This window comes from Brassica napus, chromosome C9 (genome assembly GCF_020379485.1).
Source record: "Brassica napus cultivar Da-Ae chromosome C9, Da-Ae, whole genome shotgun sequence".
NCBI lineage: Eukaryota > Viridiplantae > Streptophyta > Magnoliopsida > Brassicales > Brassicaceae > Brassica > Brassica napus.
In genome coordinates, this window is record NC_063452.1 from 53,724,728 (window position 1) to 53,748,703 (window position 23,976).

At 33.7% G+C, this 23,976-nt stretch overlaps 2 protein-coding genes and 1 long non-coding RNA gene across 3 annotated transcripts; 1 reads left to right on the top strand and 2 right to left on the bottom strand.

Moving 5' to 3' along the window:
• Positions 1-10,258: 10,258 nt before the first annotated feature.
• Positions 10,259-10,835, top strand: LOC111211324. Its single transcript, XR_007328272.1, has 2 exons — positions 10,259-10,581; positions 10,653-10,835. It is a non-coding gene; the product is annotated as an uncharacterized LOC111211324 (long non-coding RNA).
• A 2,610-nt stretch (positions 10,836-13,445) lies between these two features.
• Positions 13,446-17,331, bottom strand: LOC111211323 (beta-galactosidase). The gene is made up of 11 exons (XM_022712309.2): positions 17,116-17,331; positions 16,755-17,030; positions 16,574-16,666; positions 16,063-16,401; positions 15,844-15,931; positions 15,640-15,758; positions 15,200-15,552; positions 14,798-15,011; positions 14,469-14,702; positions 14,173-14,384; positions 13,446-14,028 (listed from the first exon to the last, which is right to left on the bottom strand). Exons 1-11 carry the CDS (start codon positions 17,281-17,283, stop codon positions 13,638-13,640), a joined length of 2,487 nt encoding a protein of 828 aa, XP_022568030.2. The 5' UTR covers positions 17,284-17,331; the 3' UTR covers positions 13,446-13,637.
• A 5,268-nt stretch (positions 17,332-22,599) lies between these two features.
• LOC106408871 (calcium-dependent protein kinase 12) lies at positions 22,600-23,314 on the bottom strand. Its single transcript, XM_048768113.1, has 3 exons — positions 23,135-23,314; positions 22,827-23,051; positions 22,600-22,731 (listed from the first exon to the last, which is right to left on the bottom strand). Exons 1-3 carry the CDS (start codon positions 23,312-23,314, stop codon positions 22,600-22,602), a joined length of 537 nt encoding a protein of 178 aa, XP_048624070.1.
• Between the last annotated feature and the right edge of the window lie 662 nt (positions 23,315-23,976).

Here is a 23,976-nt window from a genome sequence, read left to right on the forward strand (position 1 = left end):
TTTTTTGTTTGTCAAATTTTAATTTATATTTTCTTGTATATAATATTTATATATATTTGACATCTATATAATATTTTATTAAATATATATAAAATTGATTGTTGTTATAATTTGTGTTGTACATGTTCGTATTCATTTATATTATATTAGTTTGGCTTTGATATAATTTTAATTTATTTTCGTTAAATTTAAAATATAAATTTTTGTTCAAAGTTTTTTTAAAATATAGTTTGAACAACTTTATACGATGTGCTTATAAGTAATCATATTTTTTTGTTGCCTTAACAATATAAGACGTTTTACAATACAATTTTTAGAATAACAAAATGGTTTAAACATTAATACACTTACGGTCTTATTTGCAAGAATGAAATCAAAAGTGTCTCCACCAGAATAAGACTAGTGTTGAGTCCATGAGTGAAGAAATTTGATTTCAACTTTCCAAGTATCTTTGAATGGCTTGACATCGTTCAACTGCCGGACTGCGTTAGGCGTAACCATAGCCATGAGTCTTTTACTTTATGAGTGTGAGGTGAAAAAAGTATTAGGATATGAAGCATATTTATAGTGATTAGATAGTAATTAGATAGTAATGTGTAGGTATAATGAAGATATTTAGGCATATTCCGATTTAGGTAGTTTGTTGAATCAATTATACGTAGTTAAGATATGAATCAGAATGTAGTTGTGAAGGTGATTTATAGCGAGCTCGAAATATAAGGAAATTTGTTTGAAGATATTTTTATGGAAGATACATTAATGTAGATTTGATCAAATCTATTATTAATATGGTTAGAATAATAGATATGGAATCTGAATGTAGTTGGGAAGGTGATAAACATTGAGGTCGGAATATAAGAAAATTTGTTCAACAATTTTAATATATAAAAATAAAATAAAATAGATTAAGGAAAAGTTACAAAAAATATGTTGTTCTTGGTGGATTTCTTGTTTGCAATACACGTAATATTATTGTGGAAACAAAAAAGTAATCTTATATACATGTATGAACTGTATGCTGTGATATGATAAACAAAAAAAAACTTATGTAATGTAAAAGGTGAATCTAATCTAATATTCATATGATTCAAGCTTAGATGCAGGTGCAGTTAGTGTTCTGAAATATGAGGAAACAGAAGAGTAATTTAATATTTATATGATTCAAGCGTAGATGCAGGTGAAGTTTGTGATATGAACAGAATAGAAGCAAAGACGGTTTTGTCTACAAACATGATGTCCATATAGAATGAGTATTGAAGACACATTATAAAATGAGTAGTGTATTGATGATTAGTATAAGAGTGATTCAGTTTTGTATGATCTAATTCTATTAAGAGATAACCAGTGTTTTTAAAACCGGACCGGAAGCTGAACCGGAAATATTTTGGGTCACGGTTCAATATGGTTCGACCGGGTCAAACCTGGTTCAATAATATGGTTTAATTTTTTTTAGTATTTAAATATAAAAGTAATATTAGTAAACATGATGCATAGTTAAAATATTAATCAATTTTGAACATAAAATATTATAAATATAAATTAGTTTCTTGTTTATATGGATGCTTTATAGATTTTTGATAGTTTTAGTGGTTTTTATTGGTTTAATAAATTTGAAATATAATCCGGCTATGTGGCCGGTTCTTGGTCGAACCAATTACTAGACCAACCCGGCTATATAACCGGTTCATGGTCGAACCCGGTCCAACCATCGGGTCGGTCCGGTTTTAAAAACACTGGAGATAACCAAAGGTATGTTTAATATGACATTGGTTAAGTTTAATTAACAGACGTCGGTTAGATTTAAGTAGGTAGGTTCCATTTATAAAGTAGTATCTAATCTATTAAAACAGGAGTAAAAAAATAAAATAATTCTTGTTGTAATTAGAGAGTTTAGTGACTGAATATTTCTGTGTTCTTATTAATGATCAAGGGGTTCCTTTATATAAGGATTACAAGATAAAGATAAATGGAAATTATCCAAAACCTAAACTCATTAGGATTAGGAAAACTACTAATACATAATAATGGAAAGATTACTTCTATTAGGAAAAGGAAAGAGTTTCCTTTTCTCCAAGCTTTGTGGCCGCCTCTCTCTTTCCTGAAGTCGACTCTCTCTCTTCTCTCTCTAGGCTTCGGCCATCTCTCCATCTTCTAGGTATTGGGCCGGTCTTGGACCGGACCTGGTTAATGGCAATCTACTCCATGATTTATAACACTCCCCCTTGGATGCCATAACCATACAAGATTTGTAGTACGCTTCATGTTGCCTCATTAAAACCTTATCAGGAAAACCCAGTGGGACAAAACCATGATGAAGGAAAAAGAGTACAACACGCACTACTCCCCCTGATGTGAATCTCAGTGTAGGTTTCTACATTCTACGCATCTAGTGCGTGATCTTTCCTGTATATGTAGGAAGGGAGTAATTGGTCAAGTTCATTACTAAGCCGTATCTAGACCACTTTGACCTCTTAGGTCGTTTCTCATGTCTCTTGACATCGAGTGTCCCGTTAAAGCATGTGTGCTCATAATGTGAACCATATTGTTCTCGGGGATCACTATTGGGTCTTTGCAAATCGTGTTTGCATGTGTCCATAGTCTAGACGTGATCGTCTACTGTTAACTCTTTACTTTGATCGGACAAAATAAGTATTTATGGACAATGTACTAGACATGGTTATCATGAACCTATGTCTCGATCTGGCCGATCCATGTCTGGGTCATAGACCTCGTCTATACATGTCCACTACTTGTCTCATGAGGGTTCAAGATCAATGATCATTGCTGTGAGTTTTATAATCTCTCATTATGGCTCTGTGGCCGAATACTCTCATGTATCTCTCGTGTGGACATCGATCTTTCTTGCTTTAAGCAGTACCATATCTATCTCGGACATTGTAGTCTTTTATCCATTTCTTGATGGTGTCTCATGACCTCTGTTATTGTGGATTATATCACACACTGAAATATATATTATTAGGTCATAGATCTCGGCTCTCACAAGCTTATGGACTACAATACATTTGTATCCGGTTGATCTTTTGTCTCTACTAGCCCGTGATCAAGAAGAAGGACCAGACGCCTTTTAGTCTTAAAATCCGGACGCGTCTAGTAGAAGAGCCAGACGCTCTTTGCTGAAGAGCCGGACGCCCTTAGACGGACAAAGTTGGACATCTTTAGTTTGAAGGGCCGGGGCCGGACGCTTTTGGTCGGACACCCACATAGATTTATTCTATGTCTACTAACCTCTTTTAGGTTTAGTATAATCACAAGGAATTTCAAATATATGGACTGTATTGGATTGTCTTTTATACAACTCCAAGATCAATGATCATGCGTGATCAATTTCTTTTATATACTGTATGCAGCTGCTTTATGTTTCAGTCCATGAATCAGCTTAGGAACGAAGCTGTTCTTTCATCTTATCCAGTGATCCATATGCTACTTACTACATCATTTGTATCTAATTTCTTTCTTATGACCAGACCATTGTCAATTTCGAAAATCTGTAGCAGCATCCACCACATAGGAGTTTATCTCCTTATAATATGTTCCTTTGATCTCTGTGAGTACCTTGTGTAACAAGCTATGATCTAATGCTGTTAAGTAGGAAGACATGAACACTCTTACATCATGTACATCTCTCACGGTTTCTTTATCTCACAAGATCCATCTATTTCACTGGTTTTATCAGATGGCGTTTCTGTATATGTATATGGCCAATACGCCCATATCTCTTTTAGTTACTTTGAATCTCCACGTTTTATCTTCTCTATGATCTTTTATGATTGTATGAGTACTCATTCGTGGGTTCATGATCCTCGTTTATCTCTTTATGTTCAAGTGCTATAACTTTATGTATCTTTATACAAATGTGTGTGTGTGTCGACACTTTCATGTGGTTCCATTATGTTCCAGACATGATCTATAGATTTGAGATCTTATTATCCAGGACCTTTATTACTAGTAGCTTGGCGTCCCAACACTACGTGGTTTGGTACCTTAGATGTGTAGCTGCGTAGCCTTTTCTCAATGTCTGGTATGGTTTCTCTTATAATCTCGGATCTGTATTCTATGCACCATTTTTCTATCCGAGATTCCTTTATCTTATGGAACACTTGGTCTATCTTTTATAGACTCTATAGCAACTTGATTATGTCTCTTCTAGGACATTCATTTGGTGCTAAGCTGGTTAGTCATTTCTCGGGTCAGTCTCTGGCATTTCGATTAGCTTCTCAATTAACTAGCTTTATATAATCTTTCGTTGGACGTCTCAAATTATAATCTCTAGTCCGAGGATCTTTGCCAAGACAATGATGGTTAAAACCATTCTTATCATTCTTTTAATCTTTCTTTGTCCAGCTTATAATCTTTCTCCTTTAATATTCAGACTCATTTGTTTCATGTAATCCGTACCTGGCCACTATTTGATCAACCATGTTTTGGCTCTCGGTCCTTTTGATTTCGTGGAGAAAAATCCTATTCTTATATATTCCCAATCCTCTTCTGAGGTTCCATCTTAGACGGCACATGTATGTATGTGGTGGTTTATTCAAAATCTCTTAAGATGTTGTATGTCTGGTTTTATGACCCGTATTCAATCTGAGATGGGAATATCTATGCCCACTTATATGGCCTGATGCATATTATCATTCTATACATGTAAATTCATAATGTCCCCAAGCTTATAGACTTTATAGTCTTATCCTTATAGGAAATGGCTTACATGGCCGATAACTTATAGGTAATAGCTTACTTGGCCGAACCTTTATAGGTAATGGAACGTGTGCGGCCAAGCCTGCACTATGCGGCCAAGTCACGACCAAGTCACGGCCGAGCCGTTTATTCTCATGGTCTCTTCAGCCGGGTAATGGCCTCTTTGGTTTGGCCGTTTGTATCATGGCCTCTACGGCCGAGGAAATGCCTTTATGGCCGAGTAATGACCGAGCCATATAACATGGTCTTAGACCATAGTGGTACACGAACTTGTAGTATTGATCATGGGTTTATCCTCTCTCCCCCTCATGACCATACTATAAGGTCGTGGTGCTTGGGATAATTAAGCCTAATGAGTTTCCCTTTGTGTACATGTTTCACAACGTGAGATCTTTTATGGGATAACTCTGTGCCTTTTCAATCTTTGCATCAAGTTTAGACTTTAGGATGGCTAATCCTATCATGCCATATAATGTATAATTTCGTGGTGTATCTCAAATATGGTTACCACATCTCTTGCCTCTTTATCATACTGATCTGTAGCATAGTTTTGATCAGTAGAGATCATAGGTATAGTCTCGACCACTTTTTTTCAAGGTCTTAGACGTTTTTCTTCTTAAAATCTAAAGGAACTTGTTTCCTTCCTTACCCATTGTTTCTACTTGGAAACCATACATTATAACTTCAATGAGTCATTTGTTCTTTTGGGTGTGTATAATGTCTTTTAAGGCAATGCCTTAGCCATAGTTTCTTTACTATGCTTACTATACCCATTCATGATTTCTTACTTGGTTTTATGCCCTTTAGGCAACTCTTTAAAATCATTTATATGTTCAAGTAAGATCAGGCAAGACATAATGAATTCAAAATCAATTCTATTATATATATAAAAATCGTGAACCATCAAGTAGGTTAAAAGCAAATCACAAAACAAGGACTTTAAAATAAAATGTCGAGATCCCTCTTAGTCAATAGACATGCCGGCTACTCCTTGAGTTATATTGGACACGGCTCCCTTGGATTCATCCTGATCTATATCGGTCTTATTTGTTTCAGGGTATCTCATCTCACTGTTCCTCTTTAGTACCTTGTCATTCTCAATCACCGTTAGGCAAGAGATCAGGTCATTGTAAGTGGTAGAACCTCTTTCTATGTAGATATGTTTTGACAACAAATCTTCTGGATGGAATGTGGAGTATGTCTTGAATAGACAATCATTATCTGTTACCTCTTCTCCACATAATCTCAGTTGGTACACGACCCTAGACAAGGCAAAGTGAAACTCGGCCACTGTCCTAAAGTCTTGGTATCTGAGACTCATCCAATCGTGTTTGACCTTTGGTAATAATACCATATTGTATCTGGACTTTAATTCTGTCCAAAGGTCACGAGGATTCTCAATATGTAGATACTGATTTCTCAGTTCCTTAGTGAGATGATGGCGCATTATTGTAATGACTCTTTAACTTTTCACTTCTAGTTGCATAATCACCCTGAATGATACTCCTTCCGAGTCCTCTTGATTTCAGGGTAGCTGAAGTGTTCATTGCTCATTCTAGATAATTATCTCCAGAGAGATTTAGAATGGCATAATCCATGGGTTTAAAACTCGGCATCTGAAATCATCAATCAATTCTTGATTCAGAATCCTTGCAACCAATTTAAATAATCAGTGCACATGATTTCATAAGTCTGTCTATGATGCTTAGGCCATACGGCTTTGCATTGTGATGCTTATACCTTATGGCTATTATGTGATACAACGATCTTAAGGATCGGATCATGATGTAATCCGGTTTATATAACCATCCGGATACTAGGCTACCGGCCACATAGATATGCACTAAGCCACACGACTTTCAATCAATCAAGGGCACAAGGCCGCAAGTATGAACAATGTATTAGGCCACACGACCATATACAAAACGGGATCTAGATGCATTCAATCCTATTTCTTAGTTGCATATCTATTAGGTTTTAGGATTAAATAATCTAGCAACCTAACTTTCATTCAAAACAATATTAAACTTTCAATCTTTAAAGTTTAAGGTTTCAAGGTCTTTAGGATTTTAAATTCGAGATTAGAGTTTCAGTTTAAACAAGATTCAGATTCAAGTTTTAAAACAATCCTAATGATAGCTCTAGGCGATCAATCAAACACTCAAGTTTCAAATCAAAATTAAAACTGATTTTCCAAAATTAGGGTTTTAGGGGATTTCGAGAACTTTGATCTTTGATCAAGGGGATTTGATTTGAGATTCAAAAACCTTTAAGGTTCTGATTTTAATTGATCAACGGATCAATCTCGTTTTTAGGTTTTAGATCGAACTTATAGAGTTTCGATTTACTCATAGGGGATTGATCTATTTAACCTATGGCTTTTAGTTTTAGAGATTATCTTTTAGGGTTTCAATCTTTACAAAACAACCAGGTTCGATTCTTGTTTTCAGAATTCGAATTACCTTTATTTTGTAGGGTTGAACCGGACCACCAAAGTCAGATGAACCTCTAGTTGCACACGGACACGAGCTGTCTCCTTATCGGGTCGCAAGCTGGGACGGGACGCGAGTTGTTGCCTTTGCAAGCGGCTGATCTGAATTGCGAGCTGGCTGTGATGCGAACGTGGGCTGGCTCTATTGTGAACAGGAAGATGCAAATGTCTAGGATCAGGAACGCTTAAGGGCTTTAGCTGATCGGGTGTTTGCAAGCCGGAACGCAAGCCGGAACGCAAGCAAGAACAATTTAGGGTTCTTCGGGATTAGATCTTTGCACCAACTCCTCTCAGCTCATGAAATAAAAACAAGGAGTATTAGATTACATGAACACCATAATCTGAACAAGATATCATCAAACAACTAAGGTATGATAAACTTATCTTTCACATGATTTGAATTTGGCTAGAAAATCTTGTTGGTTCGGATTAGGGTTCCAAAAGACCAAGACGGCGCCGTGTATTGTTTCTGTGAGTGAGGGCGCGTCTGAGATTGGATCGACGAATGGTTTGCGCTGATAGATTTGTCTCGTCAAGAGCTTCAATTTGATATGTGGCTCGTCGTCTGGTTCCTCAAGGTTGGAGAGATCGATCGATTTTAAGTTGCGCCTGGATTAGGGTTTATGTGTGACGGATTTTAGGTTAGGTTTTGTCTCAGAGTTTTGGAGTCTATCGTGCTGATAACGTGTTGTAATTAGAGAGTTTAAAGACTGAATATTTCTGTGTTCTTATTAATGATCAAGGGGGTTCCTTTATATAAGGATTACAAGATAAAGATAAATGGAAAGTATTCAAAACTTAAACTCACTAGGATTAGGAAAACTACTAATACATAATAATGGAAAGATTACATCTACTAGGAAAAGGAAAGAGTTTCCTTTTCTCCAAGCTTTGTATCCGCCTCTCTCTCTCTCCAGAAGTCGGCTCTCTCTCTCCTCTCTCTAGGCTTCGGCCATCTCTTCATCTTCTAGGTATTGGGCCGGTCTTGGACCAGACCTGGTTAATGGCAATCTACTCCATGATTTATAACAATCCTAAGTTTTCCTCAAAAATTACATGCTTACACCACTGGCTTAATAAACTGTCGTTTCATAAGATTCCTAAACCACCTAAATAAATTCTCGGCACTTAACTTTATTAAATTGTACCTCATCCGGATGGACCAAAATTAACTCTTATAATCCCATCTATATAACGTCATTCTCGCCAGCATGCCTTAGTTTAGTCTGCATAATCAAAACCAATTGTATAAATATTTAACCATATAATTCGATCCAATCTCTATCATGCTTTCGAAATATACATTGTTGTGCTATCAATGAACATTTTCTCATCTAAAAGATTAATTTCATGTATTGTTGTGTTTACTCAGTTTTTTGTTATGATCAATCTTATGGTTTGTAACAGCATATATATTATGATTTATCAAACACGTATAAAATGTTATTTAAATACTTAGTTAGGTTACTGAGTATCATAATAAGATATTGTAGTTGGTATCATTAGATATTATTGGTGCAGAAAATCAAAACTAATAATTTATTATTTTCCTAAACTCAATAATATTTCAAATACGTTTCCTACTTCCACGCAATTATCATAAATAAAACGATATCAAGCAACAACACAATCAAGAGATCCTGTTTCAAAACTTGCAAATCACGTATAGCTAATCTTTAAAACTAATAAATTCGATTATTCCTAAACTCAATAACATTCCAATTTTTTTTCATATTTCAAAGCAGTCAACATAACAAAAAAGGAAATCAATTGGGTTTTTGAGTTTTCCATAATTTATAGTAACTTAAAACCATATATAGTTGTGATTTCCATTCTGAGATTTTTAACATATATTATAGCACCAAAAATATAAGGACTTCCTAAACTAAACGTTTCTATTCTTTTGAATATATTGTACATTTTATATACAAAATCGGTGAATCTACTCCTATAAATGAGACCATACCTATCGTAGGAAACATCACTACTATTCCAAGCCAAACTGATTTAGTTATGAGTAGGTGAAACCTCTTTTTTTTTTTTGATAACCGAGTGTCCTGGCTCCACCGTGGTGATCCAGACTAGAGACCGAACCCTTTAGCGGCGCGGACGCACACCCGAGGGTGGGTCATGGCCAGGCAACGGTCTTCGGTCTCGGGCGCCAGAGCAAGTCCGCATGTAAATTCCCTGGTGGCCAGTGCGAATCGAACCCGAGGGTCGTACTTGCAGCCGCAAGCCGTACACCACCAGACTAACTCGTCCTGGTCTAGGTGAAACCTCTTTGAAAATCAGATTTTCACCCTCAGCCCTGCAACAAGAATGTATAGATCAACTGATCATTCTTACAAAATGGGCTTCTTGCAAAAACACAACAATCACAAAATCTACACTTAGGAATGATAACATGTTTCTAAGTTTGGTAGATTTTCAAAGTGTTTTACATGGATCACTTAAACCATGTTTCCTCACTGGTACGTTTTCAAATTATTACCTGTGATATTTAGGCATGTGCATAAAATCCGGAACCCGAAATCCGAACAGAACCGAATCCGAACCGAAAAACCCGACCCGTTATCCGACCCGAAACGTAAAAATACCCAAACGGGTCTTGTAGGGTGGTGCAAAAAATATCCGAACCCAAACGGGTAACCCAAAAAATCCGAAATTAATAGTCAATATAAATATTTTGAAATATATATAAGTATTCCAATTATTAAATTCAATATTTGTGGTAATATTATATATAATAATAAATATTAAAATTCTAATAAATGCTTTAAGTACACAATTAGTTATAAATAAGTATTTTATAATTTGCTCATTGAAATAAAAATTTTACTCTCTATAAGGCAATACATATTGTTTACAAATGATGTTTGTTTTCATGCTTGATTTAACATTTTATTGTTATTTTATCAATTTTATAAGTGATAGATTAATTTTTCTTTAATTTAGATGTTGTTCTTTATGTTTTACTTCAAAAATTTTGTTTTTTACTTTGGTTATATCCGAACTGAACCGATATAACCCGAATCCAAAAGATATATGATTACTTTATGGGTTTTATAATGCAAAACAATTTTGAACCGAACCCGAAGTGTTATTATCCGAACCCGACCCGTACTAATAAAATTTTAGTATGGGACCTAGAAACGTAAACCCGAAAATCTGAAAGCCCGAAAAATCTGATCCGAATGCCAACGGGTACCCGAACGCCCAGGCCTAGCGATATTGATTTGAATAAAAAAACATTTTCGACCACCCTGTTCTTTTACAGACTTGATGGGCCAGGTTATTAATTTGGGAGGGCTAAAAACAATTCATTGTTCATGCAAACCAAGGATGAAACCTGAGTTTACTCTTGAAGACATCAAGTAAGTACATGTTTTCAATTTAATTTGCTGTCTGTTGACACTAACAACGATGTATCTTGTTATTCCTACAGAACATTAAAATCAATTCCATAAGAACAATCAAGTTCCTCATTTATAAGACAACTCAATACTGTATTAGTACAAGAGTTATATGTGTATTGTAAGGTTTTGTATTGACTGTGCCTAATATCTTTCATCATTTTACAATTGTAATTATTTTTCTATTGTGACAGACAATAACAAATTCAAAGCAAGAAAGAGAGTTTTACCCGATGAGAAGCTCAAAGAAACGTAAAGAGGGCTTGGACAGGTGATATCCAGAACAAATCTCAGGTGGGCTGCTTCTACAGATCAATGGATTCCCAGCAACACTACAAATCAAGAAAAAGAATGACTCATGATTAAATAAATATATGAATTGGTGAAAATCACTTGAGAACATTATAACTGGCCATCAAAAATACTCCCTCTGTTTCATATTAAGTGTTAATAAAACAATTAATTTTTATATTTCTAATATAAAAACACAATTACCAATACATCTAACGATATTTTAACCAATAGAAAAATAAATTACTAAATAAAACTAATAAATTTCAACCAATAGAAAAATAAATTACTAAATAAAACTAATAAATTTTGCATTGAAAGTCGAGAACGACAATTATTTTGTAACGAAAAAAATTCTCCACAACGACACTTAATATGAAACGGAAGGGGTAGAATTTAGGAAATACCTTACCAATATTATCTCCCACCGCCGCTTCAGCTTCATTTTTGTTTTCTGTACGGTTCATATGATTTAAGTATAGTTGTATTATGAAGTGGATTTTGACATGCATGTGAAGATATATCGATTGAACAAAACTTAAAGAGTTCAGAAATAAGAACGAAGACATACCTTTAGATGCTTCTGTCAAACCGTTCGTACTTCGATACCCTTTTTCCGTTGGATCGGGATCATTGTAGTTCCGTCTGATATGTGTTCCATTTGTATCAGCCTCCGATCGATTGTTCTTATTTCTTCATCTAGATGCAGTCGTTAAGAGAAGGGGAGAAGGCAAAGTTACTTGTCGTTTTTGTTTTCGCTTGACTAAACTGATATTTTTTTTAAAGGTCACATATCAAATAAAAGTCACAGGTAAATAAATACATGGCCTATTGTATGTTGGGTTAAAATGTACAACAACCCTTTTGTCTAGAATATGTTTTTTGTATTTTTCAATATCCATTAAGAAGCTCAATTTTCTAAGTTTATAGGTAGATTTAAGGATTTTACAAATTAACATAATAAAAATTACTAATAGCAAATAAATTACATAAAATTACTAAGAATAACATTTTGTAATTTTTAAACTCATAAAAATAATTTGTATATAAATACTTGAACGTATAATAATATTCTAAGGGTGTTTTTCGATTTTGTTATTTCATAATAAATTTAGTGTGAAAATTTTTATGAAATTTTATCGGTATATACTACCAACTGATAACAAATTAAATTACATATAAAAATAAATTGAATAAGGTATATGTTGTTATCTATTTACATTATATAAACATCAAAATCTATACGATATATTTAAATATTAATTGAAAAATAAAAACCAGACATATAAATTAATTAAATATTTGTAGAGACAACCAAAAATGCTATCATACAAAAGGTGAATTACATATGATATTGTTTTGAATCTTTTGATTGTTGAATATCCAAAAATATTATTATGCAAAAGGGTTCAGATAAAACTCGGATTCCCGAATCAAAAGAACCAAACTAAATTCGGTCCAAAAAATAGTATCAAGTCCAAACCAAAACTGGTTAAATATTCACATGAATTCAAATTTTTGTATCTAAAGAAATAGAACTGAACCTGGTCCAAACCGTAATATTACATGTATCCGAATATATCTGAATCATATTTATATATACTTAAATATTTTAATTATTTTAAATTTAATATCTAAAAATATATAATATATTTTGAAATAGTCCAAAATACTTGAAAATATATACAGATTGTCAAAAATAAATATTTAAAATAGCAAAACAATACTCAAATCACCAAAAATACTTAAAATATATATTGATTCTCCATCTAAATATTCAAGTCAAACCAATTTTTATGTTGAATTTAAGTATTTTGATATGTTATTCAAATTCATATGTTATATATTATTTTTATTTTTATATTTTGAGAAAATTAAAGTATATTTAAACTTAAATGTTTACATATAATTTAAACGGGTTATCTAAATCCGAACCGAACCCGAAAGGATCTGAACCGAACTTGGATCAAAATTTATAAATACATGAATAGGGTAAATTCTTCAAACTCAAAAACTCAAAATCCAAATAGACCCGAACCAAACATGAATGGATACTAACATCGTATAAATATATTTATAAAAGTTCAATTAAACACCCGCGCGAGCGCGCGGGTTAAAATCTAGTAATATATTCTAGTAACATTTATGAAAAAGCCCAAAATTTAAATGACAAATTCAAATAGTAGATAAAAATAGATCCCTAAATTAATATATTAGATTTTGGGACCTTTTTTAGACATCATTTTGAGATTTTTTTTGTTTAAGACTTTAAGTTTATTTCTTAAAAGTATTCAAAATAATTTAAAAACAATATTATACACCAAAACCACATTGTTTTTTACATTGAAAAAACCCATTTTATCACTCAATAAATAACATTGTTATTGATGTAAAAAACATTGTTTATTGATCTAATTAAACTCAGAATATATTACAGTAGGCAAAACAAGATTTTAATATACCAAGTGATAGTTTTTCGTTGTAATCGGTCGTTTATTGTGTATAAAAATTCTCATAAATAAAAAAAAAGTCAAGGAAAAATATTTAAGAGAGAGTTTTTATTTGATCTTAATATTTATTTCCACAACCCTACATCCGATCCATCTAAAAAATTATGATGGAACAAAAAAAAAACAAGAAACATTATTTAACCAGAAGAGCTATCTAAATTATTTAAGAGAATTATTGCAATCACTAGCTAGATAGCCTAGAGATAAAGATCTAATCTAGCACTCAACTTCCACAAACAATCGCTTAGGTGAATCTCCACAGTCCAAATTAGATCCAAACTTGTGGGAAGACACATTCATAGTGCAGTTGAGCTTTCCAACACATTCTTTAGCCACGACCTTCACAGCATCCTTGGCTCCTTCGCAAGAACCAGCAGCGAATGACCCACACTGGCCAGACGGATTTCCAAAGCTCGCGAATTTGACGGCTGAGATTGGCCGGTTGTTGCAAGACAACTCCACTTTATTGTGCTCATGAGCCTTGGCACAAACTCTTCCGGTAACAACCGTCTTGAACTTCACCATTGAGGGATCACCACCCATCTCTTCGAATAGTGTGATAGTGTTGTGTCCCTTGTCATTCAAGAACGATCTTGGAACATGGTACCTACAAGAATTCGACCGTTAAAGATCCAGTAATTCAGATGAATTATAGTAGCCATTTTTTATTCTGAGTAAAAGTTTTCTAAAAGTTGAAACAAAGGCATATCAACATGAAAATAATAAATAACTTATTTCATTTTAAGTTTACCATCTCTGAGTTGGTTTGCCGCACATGAAAGCACATTTGTCGCTACCATACTCCCCACGGTAGTCACATTCCTCGGTGCAGCCCTCGTCACTAGAGTTAAAGCTTGGCCAATAGCGTCCGATGCTCTGACCATTGATCCAAACCTCCCCTTTCCCAAGACCATTCAAGTCGACAATCACTGGATCTTTACCTAGAGGAGCCTTAAAATTTGCCTGAAGAGAACACTTCTTGTAAGAAACTTGCTTATTTGCAATATCAAATGGTTTTATAGAGAAATATTTTTAGTTGATACTGACCTTGTACCATGACAACATTCGATCAGCTGGTAGCTTTTCGGTTGACCATTTACGGTGGTGGTGACCAGCGGATTTCATGCTGAAAAGTTTGTGGTTGAATCCATTCAAACCAATCTTGTAGTCCCATTGATGCTTCGATAGATCTTTCTCGATCGTTTCATCTCCTTTGTATCCGACTAATTTCACAGGACCGTTGATTCCAGTTGGACCACTCTCAAAGAAAGGTCCATAATTCTAAAGCACATTAAGACCACAATTTCAATTTTTTCACAATAAATTTAGGATATCATCATACATTCAATAAGCTATATATGGTTTTGTTTTTTTACCTGTAGTCCAACTGAAACACTGAGAAGTGCAAGGTGATTAGTCCCGTGAACGAGGTTCACCTTCTTCTCAAATCTGTAATCGAATTTGTTGTCCCTCACGATTTCGTTACCTACGTATTTTCCATTGACGTAAGCATGAAGAACATGAGCGTTGCTATGAACCCTTAGCGACATGTTTCTGCTCCAAATTGGATCTTTCTTGTCGAGATGAACCCTAGTTCAAAATTAGTATCAAAACCATACAAAAAAATCAGTTAAAATTGTACAATCTTGATACAGTGGAATACTCGTCATGTGACTTTCTATAGAGCTAATGTTTGAATCAGGATTTAAACGGTCATAAGAATTAACAAAAATATAAAAGAGAAATATTTAATTGGTTCATATATATATATATATTACCTAGTCATGTACCAAAGATAGTCACTAGCATCATTTGTAACGTCTTTTTGGTCTACAAGACCCTTGGCAATGAGGTCTCCACTGCCTTTGAGAATGGTCTTCTGAGTAGTAAACTCGGGCCTCCATGTCCATTTCAGCTTCTCAGGCTCATCACAAGAGTCTTCGGTAATGATCGATGTCTGAGTATTCACTCTTGCAGTGTTATAAGCCTCTTTATCGCAGTCAGGAAGAACACTCACGGACCAAGCCGGTACATTGTAGTCTTTCCCTTTGAAGTTGACCAAAGCATCCGCAGTTGCGTTCACATTACCGATGAAGCAGCTTGATTTTTCGTTTGTTGAGTAAACCGTAGCCTTTTCAAAGATACAACATGTGGGTTAATGATACCATTCAGTTTTATTGTCAAGAAGGGAAAATATGGAAATATGATCGGGTCTAACCGTGACGGAATTGCCAAGATCGATTGTTGAGATATTTCCGTAAGTTAAAGGCTTCTCCATGGATTTCAACAACGTGTGTAGCTGTTTCAAGTGACCCCATTTCGGTTGGTTCAAGTTACCTGAAAATATATAGATATAAGTTAAGACTGTATATATTAACCAACATTTTAAGCGATTTATATATATAAAGTGTGAAGTTATTGCCATATTCATCAAGAGGAGCATCGTAATCATATGAAGTGGTGATGTATGGACCTCCTGCAACTCTTCCAAAGTTAGTACCACCATGGTACTGTACATTGTCGCACATGCATATAACAAATGAACAAAAAAATTAGTAACCAAATCTCTTAACAAAAAGGAGTTTAGTAAATATAATTAACTAATTTTACAAATATTTTTATGCATGTAGCTGAATCTTACCATGTAATAGTTTTGGAAAGTTCCTCCCGTTTGAAAAAACCTAGCAACGGAAAAAGCAAGATCTTCAGCGGTTCTATAAGGATGTTTGCCTCCCCAGTTTTTGAACCAGCCAGTCCAATTCTCTGTCCACATCTTTGGGCTGCTCGGGTTGCTTGGTTTGTACTGGTCACAGTAAAATCCATTGCATGTCTCGATCATAGGCTGAGGAGCATGGGGTTGTTGGCACATAATCCATGGAACACCGATGTCTAGAGAGTTAGCCATGTTGGCACACCAATCAATGTAGGCTTTACCCTCCGCTCCATAGGATGAGATCACGTTCCCATACTCATTCTCGATCTATAAATATAAGCGAACAAGTTTTTTCAATAAAATCCATTTTTATTAATATATAGGAAAGACATTATGAATATATAAATGTTTTTGATGATATGTAGCATGCATATATAATAAGTGGTTGACCACTAAAGAACCATAAAAATTTGTTGCCATAACATTTGTAATAATGTACCTGAGCTAGGATGATTGGACCTCCTTGTGAAGCAAAGAGGCTCTCTTCCTTCATCATGTTTACGATTTTCGTAGTGAAATTTTGCATTTCATTCTGTATAAAGAGATTGAAGAAAACAATATAAGAAATTCAAATATATGAATATAGCGAGATTTGTAAAACTGAAGAAGTTTGGTTTTACCATGAAACCGGGGTTAATTGTTCGGAATTTCATGTCAGGCATATTGTGCAGCCACACGGGGAAGCCTCCGTAGTTCCATTCTGCGCAAACATAAGGTCCAATACGAAGAACAGAGTATAGACCCGCGCCTTGGATGGTTTTGATGAAGCGGACAAGATCAAGATTTCCTGAGAAATCATATTGCCTACGTGACGGTTCATGTGCGTTCCAAAAAACATAGGTCTCAATGGTATCTAACCCACCATCTTTGGCTTTGCTGATGAGATCAGGCCACATCTGCAAAAGCACAATCAAAAATGATAAATATTACTTGCAGAAGACGAAACAAATTTACAAATGATGTGGAAGTGTAAGTAAATACATCAGAAGTGCTTCGTGGATAGTGAATGGAGCCTGAAAGAAGGATTCGGCGTTGCCCATCGATGGTGATAGCACGTTCATCATGAGAGACAATGGTTGAATTGGCTGAACCAAAGGAATTAATGAGGATGAGGAACAAGGATAAGAGATTGAACTGTTTCATTTTCATAGCTTTAGTGTTGTGTTTCTGCTGCAGAAAACGATTGTATTGGAAATGTGTTTAGATGAGATGTTTTTATAGTAACTTCGAGAGAATAACAGCCTACGATTTTTTATATTTGTTTCTTCATTATCTTAATTAAACTGAATTTCTAGGATTGACTAAGTTTAAGATGAGAAACAAATGTGATTTGAATATATGAAATAGACCCAAAAAAACTAGTTGTAGTTCTTTTCATATAATAAATATTTACTCTGTTTTAAAACTAAAAATAGAACTTAAATTCAAATATTTGTGCATAAAACAATATCCGATGGATTTGAAGTGTTTTTGTGGAGCTGTTATACATATGCATTTATCCACTTTAGTTTTTAATTGTAGATTATTTATCAAATAATTTAATTAAAAATAAGAATTGACAAGTTCATATGCACAGAAATTTTTTTTAAGTTAGTTGTTTTTACAAAAATCCAAAATTAAGCTACATATCTAATTTTAGTTTTTTTAGTTTTGAAGGATTGACTTGGTTATCTTCTTATTTTCCCACTGGTTGAGTAGGTTTATCTTGTTATTTTCACTGATTGACTAGGTTATTTTATTTTAGATCACTGAATTATCATTTCACAACATTGTTATAATTCGTGACTTCATTATTGATTTTTCTTATGAAAGAAACTTTCTTGTGTTTTAAATTTGATAAAAAATCAAATATAATTTCGAGAAGAATTTTTTCTAGTTTCCCTCAAATATAAAAACTAATACAACTTGTTGTCATTTCAAAAAATTAAGTGAACTTTCAAATTATATATTATATAAACTTATTGTGACATAAATACTTTAAATAATGTGCATCAGGCGCACAATTAGGAAAGGTAATCAAAAGAGGAATTTTGGTTTTGGTTTTAGAGTATTTTGCTTAACTTTTATCGCAAAAGGAGGATTTGTGGATAACATTTAGACAAAAACTTAGGAAACTAATGTAGATAACATGTTAGTTAGATATTTTTGTTGATAAAAGAGAATAAAAAGGAGGTAAGGAGAAAAGTCATCATACACTCCTCTACTTGATTAAAACAAAAATAATAACTTAAAAAAGTTTGTCTTATAATATTTTTTTAGGAAAGCTTATTAGAGAAACTAGATAAGGAACCCACGCGATATCGCGTAGAAACTCATTTTTTATAAATAAATATATCATATTATAATTTATATATTATATAAAAAAATAATTTTATTTTCAAAAAAATTCTCATGTCAAAATGTAGAACATATGTGTTTATATTTATTTATAGATAATATTAAAAATGTATATTCTATAATTTTAAATTACAACTAAAATACAAATAAATCAATACTAATAAAATTATACATTTTTATTATTTTAGGTAAGTTATTCCAAAATTTTAAATTATATCAATTTATAATAAATAAAAAATGTATCGTTTACGTTAGACGATTGTGTTGTCAACAAAAAAGTACGAACGATTCATAATCTAAGAGGTACAAACACGTCGTAAACCAATGGATACAAACATGATGCGATTCAAGAGGTATGAACTTGTTCCAAGGGGTGGACGAATGTGCCTTGACCGAAGGTATGAATGTGTCATGACCGAAAAAGTGTAAATGGCGTGAACGAAAGGGTGTAAATTGAAATTGGGATCCATAAGACAAAAAAGTTTCCGGATGGGTAAAAACATGCAAAATCTAAGAAATATTAAGAAAATGATATATTCTAATTTGGATAGACTTTTTATGTTGTCGAGAAAAGGTCATCCTCTTATATCACCAGCACCATAGTTGACCATAAGACAAAAAAGTTTTCGGATGGGTAAAAACAGGCAAAATCTAAGAAATATTAAAAAATTGATATATTCTCATTTGGATAGACTTTTTATGTTGCCGAAAAAAAATCATACTCTTATATCACCAGCATTATGGTTGACCTTTAACATTCTCTCAGTGATGTCTCGTTCGCACTTTTTCAGTCACGATCCATTCTTACTTCTTCGGTCATGATTCATTGGCACTCCTTTGGATAAGACTCGTTTGCACCCTTTCATTCACGATCCATTCTTACCTCTTTGGTCATGATTCATTGGCACTCCTTTGGATACGACTCGTTTGCACCCTTTCATTCACGATCCATTCACGTTCTTTCAGTTACGATCCGCTCACACTCATTCAGTTACGATCCGTTTAAGCCTTTTGGTCACGACACGTTTGCACTTTTTTGTCACAACCCATTTGCAATCTTTCGGTCACGACCATTTGCACCCTTTGGTCACGACTCGTTTGCAATTTTTTTGTCATGATCCATTCGCAACCTTTCGGTCACGATCCATCCGCAACCTTTCGGCCACGACCATTTGCAATCTTTCAAAAATGACCATTTGCACGCTTTCGGTCATAACTCATTTGCACGCTTTCGGTCATAACTCATTTGTACCCTTTTTGTCATGGTCAAGATCCATTCGCATCTTTTCGGCCAGGATTAATTTCACATCCTTTTGGTCAAGAACCGTTCGCACCCTTTTGTTTATGACAGTTCATAGCCTTTCAGTCACGATCTTTTTGTACATTTTTCGGTCATAATACATTCACACCCTTTCAATCACAACACTTTCCCACCCCTTGGATCATGATACGTTTGTAGCTCTTGGATCATAGCATGTTCGTACCTCTTAGATTATGACGCGTTCATATCTCTTAAATTACAACACATTTATACCTCTCTGTTGATGACACTATATAAATATTTATAATTTTTAATCCGTGTTAATATGAAAAGTAAACTTATATGATTTTTTTTTGTATTTATTAGTACTGACATGAAAATTTATGTTTTTTTTGTTTTTACTTTACTCATATCTATATATTAATACTTCATAAAAATTTGTAGTTATTTTAAATAGACTTTTTATGTTGGCCAGAAAATTTTTTACTCTTATATCACCAACATCATGGTTGACCTTTAGCATTCTCTCGGTGATGTTTCGTTTACACATTTTCAGTAACGATCCATTCTTACCTCTTTGGTCATGATCCATTGACAGTGACACACCTTTGGTTACGACTCGTTCGCACCCTTTCAGCCAAGACCCATTCACACTCTTTCGGTAACAAATCGTCCACATCCTTTCGGTTACGATCCGTTCACACTCTTTTTTTGTCATGACCCGTTTACACTTTTTCGGTCACAACCCATTCGCAACCTTTCGATCACGACCATTTGCACCATTTGGTCACGACCTGTTTGCAATTTTTCGATCACGATCCATTCACAATCTTTCGGTCACAATCATTTGCACCATTTTGGTCATAACCCATTTGCACCCTTTTGATCACGGTCAAGATCCGTTCCCACCCTTTCAGTCAAGATTAATTTCACATCTTTTCGGTCAAGATCCATTCACACTTTTTCGTTTATGATCATTGGCAGCCTTTCGGTCACGTCCGTTTTGTATATTTTCGGTAAAAATACATTCACATCCTTTCAGTTACAAAACGTTTATACTCCTTGGATCATGATATGTTTGTACCTCTTGGATCACAACACGTTCATACCTCTTAGATTATGATGTGTTCATATATCTTAAATCACAACACATTTGTACCTCTTCGTTGATGACACCACGTAAATATTTATCTTTTTTTAATCGTTGTTAATATGAAAATTGTGTCTCTTAAGTTTTTTTATGAAAATTTATTTTTATTTGTATTGAAATGAAAATTCATGTCTTTTTTGCTTTTACTTTATCCATATATATGAATAGTCACATCTTTCAATTTAAATAGTCACATCTTTTCAAATTTAAATGTAATTAATTTAAAATGATAGAAATATGAATAGTCACAACTTTTCATTTAAGTAATTACATATTTTAAAATTAAATTCTAACTAATGCACAACTCTTGAAACAAATAACGAAAATACACAACTTTAACAAGAAATAAAATTTCTATAAAAATACACAACGTTTCAACATTGTTTGGGTTTTTCATGTAAAACATTTAAGAGATACAACTTTTATGTATAAAACTTAAGAGATTCAAATTTTCATATTAATCAATATACACTGATTTTTAGAAATAATTCAATTGCAAATATTTATGAAATATTAATAAATAGATATGAGCAAAATAAAAACGAAAAGACATAATTTTTTATCTCAATACTAATAAATACAACTTTTCATATAAAAAATTAAGAGATGCAACTTTCATATAGATGAATAGTCACATTTTTTTCAGTTTAAATGTGGTTATTTTGAAATGATACTTATATAAATAATCACAACTTTTCAATTTAAATTGTCACATCTTTTCAATTTAAAGGTAGTTATTTTGAAATAATACATATATGAATAGTCACAACTTTTCATTTAAATAATTACATCCTTTTAATTTAAATACTAACTAATACATAACTCTTGAAATAAATAATGAAATGACATATCTTAATATATAATAAAAAGACACAACTTTTAACAGGAAATAAAATTCTTATAAAACACATAACTTTTCAACATTGTTCGGGTTTGCTATTATTAATTATTTTTTTCTTCACCATTTTATTTGATTAGTGAAAATTATGCTTTGAGAAAGCGTGGACATTGGACTATTTATAGATTTTTAAAAATTTGTTTGAAGAGTCACATCTTTTGAATTAAAAAGGTTGTGTCTTTTTGTAATAATACTTATATGAAGAGTCACAACTTTTCAATATAAATGGTCACATTCTTTCAATATAAATAGTTATTTTTAAATAAAAAGATATAACTTTTAATTGTTGAAAAGACACAACCTTTCAACATAAGTGGAATTCACAACCTTTTGAATTAATTGAGATTGCTATTATTAGTAGATAGATGAGCAAAATTAAGTGTTAGAAGTATAAATTATGGTGAAAGTGTCAGAAGAAACTTTTTTCATGATGAAAATCTGATTCTAACATAAGAGAAAGTCTAAGTGGTCATGGTCATGTCATAAAATACCTTGCAATAATTTTGTTAAGTAACTGCTAGAGAGCTTTGTCCCTCACTGGGCACCATGCTTGACACTGTTGTCTTCTAGCTAGCTTTGTCCCTCTTCTGCATCATTCTGTTAAATCAACTTTTTATGTGTTTCTCCTAGCAATTTGATAAGGCTGCATTGTACTCTGTGATTCCTATTTCTTGCAGTTATTTCAGTTTTTTTCATCCCATGGTAAGATCAAAGTTTGATAATTGGTAAGAGCTTAATTCCAATTACACTAGTCAGAATTGGAATAAAACAGAAACATGAAGTTCTATCAAGAAAATTTCAGTAAAATAAAAAGTTTAGTCATTCATTTGACTCTTGAGGAAGAGGATTCTCAAAGTTGAGAGTGTTCCTCATTGTTCTCCTGCTGATTCCAACATTGTCATTGCCTTTCCTCATCATTGCCACAAACTCTCCATAGTCTATCTGTCCATCCTACGAGAAGCAAACACCATTCACATTTCATCTTAGCTCCTTCATAAGGAAACAGTCAAAAGGTCTTTTTGTAACTTAGGTACTTAACTACTTACATTGTCTTGATCAATGTCTTTGATCATTTCATCAAGATGTGAATCTTTTATACCAAACTGATTCCAAGCCTGTTGGAGTTCATCAATAGTGATGCAACCACTAGCATTTTTGTCAAAGAAAGAGAATGCAGCCACTAGATTATCCTCTCTCTCCGGCTTGTTCAAGTGGATTGTTGCAGCCAAAAACTCTCCATAGTCAATTGTTCCACTTTCATCAACATCAGCCTGATACACACACACACAATCATAAGATGATACTGGATTTTACTTAGTGAAAGTTAATATATGAGAAGAGAGTTGCTAGGTACTGCTTGCAAGAGTTCTTGGATCTCTGATTCCACAAGCTCTGAGCCAACACTTCTGATACTATCTTTCAACTCTTCAAACGTGATGGTCCCACTGTTGTCTGTGTCTATCATCTTGAATAGTTCTTTGAGCCCACTGATTTCTTCCTCAGATAGTCTCTCTGCAACTACACGTAAAGCCATCTTCTTAAGTTTGTTCATTGCAGAGAACCTTTTCAGGCGAGACACTACTGCAAAGTCCAGTGGTTTATATGGAGCAACAGTATCGTCCACAATCCAAGGGTGATGTTGATATGCCTTGAATCTGGATGTTACATCTAGACGATGGATGTTACATCACGTACATCATACCCGACTCGGTTGCATCAAGAGCGTTGCATCAAGTTATTATGGATGTTACATCTGATCGTGGGCTTAAGCCTATGAGTCCGTTTAGTCTAGGGTTTTAGATGCGAGATTTACTATATATATCTTGTATTTGAAGTAACCCTGAACTTGCACTCTGTAAACTCAATATCGCCTCCAATAATAAGATCTCTCTTTCCCCGTGGACGTAGCCAAGTTGGTGAACCACGTTAAATCTTTGTGTCGTTGCTACATCATTTTTATTCATCTGTTTCCGCATCTGTTTCTCTCACAATTGTTACAACAAACTGGTATCAGAGCTTCGGGTTGTGATCTAGTGAGAAGATGTCTGGAATAAGAGCAAAGATCGACAAGTTTGATGGGAGAAATAGCTTCAGTCTTTGGCAGATTAAGATGCAGGCGTTGTTGAAGCAACAAGGCATCTGGGGACCATTGTCAGAGAAGAAATCTGAAGCAGCTGATTTGGAGACTCTAGAAGA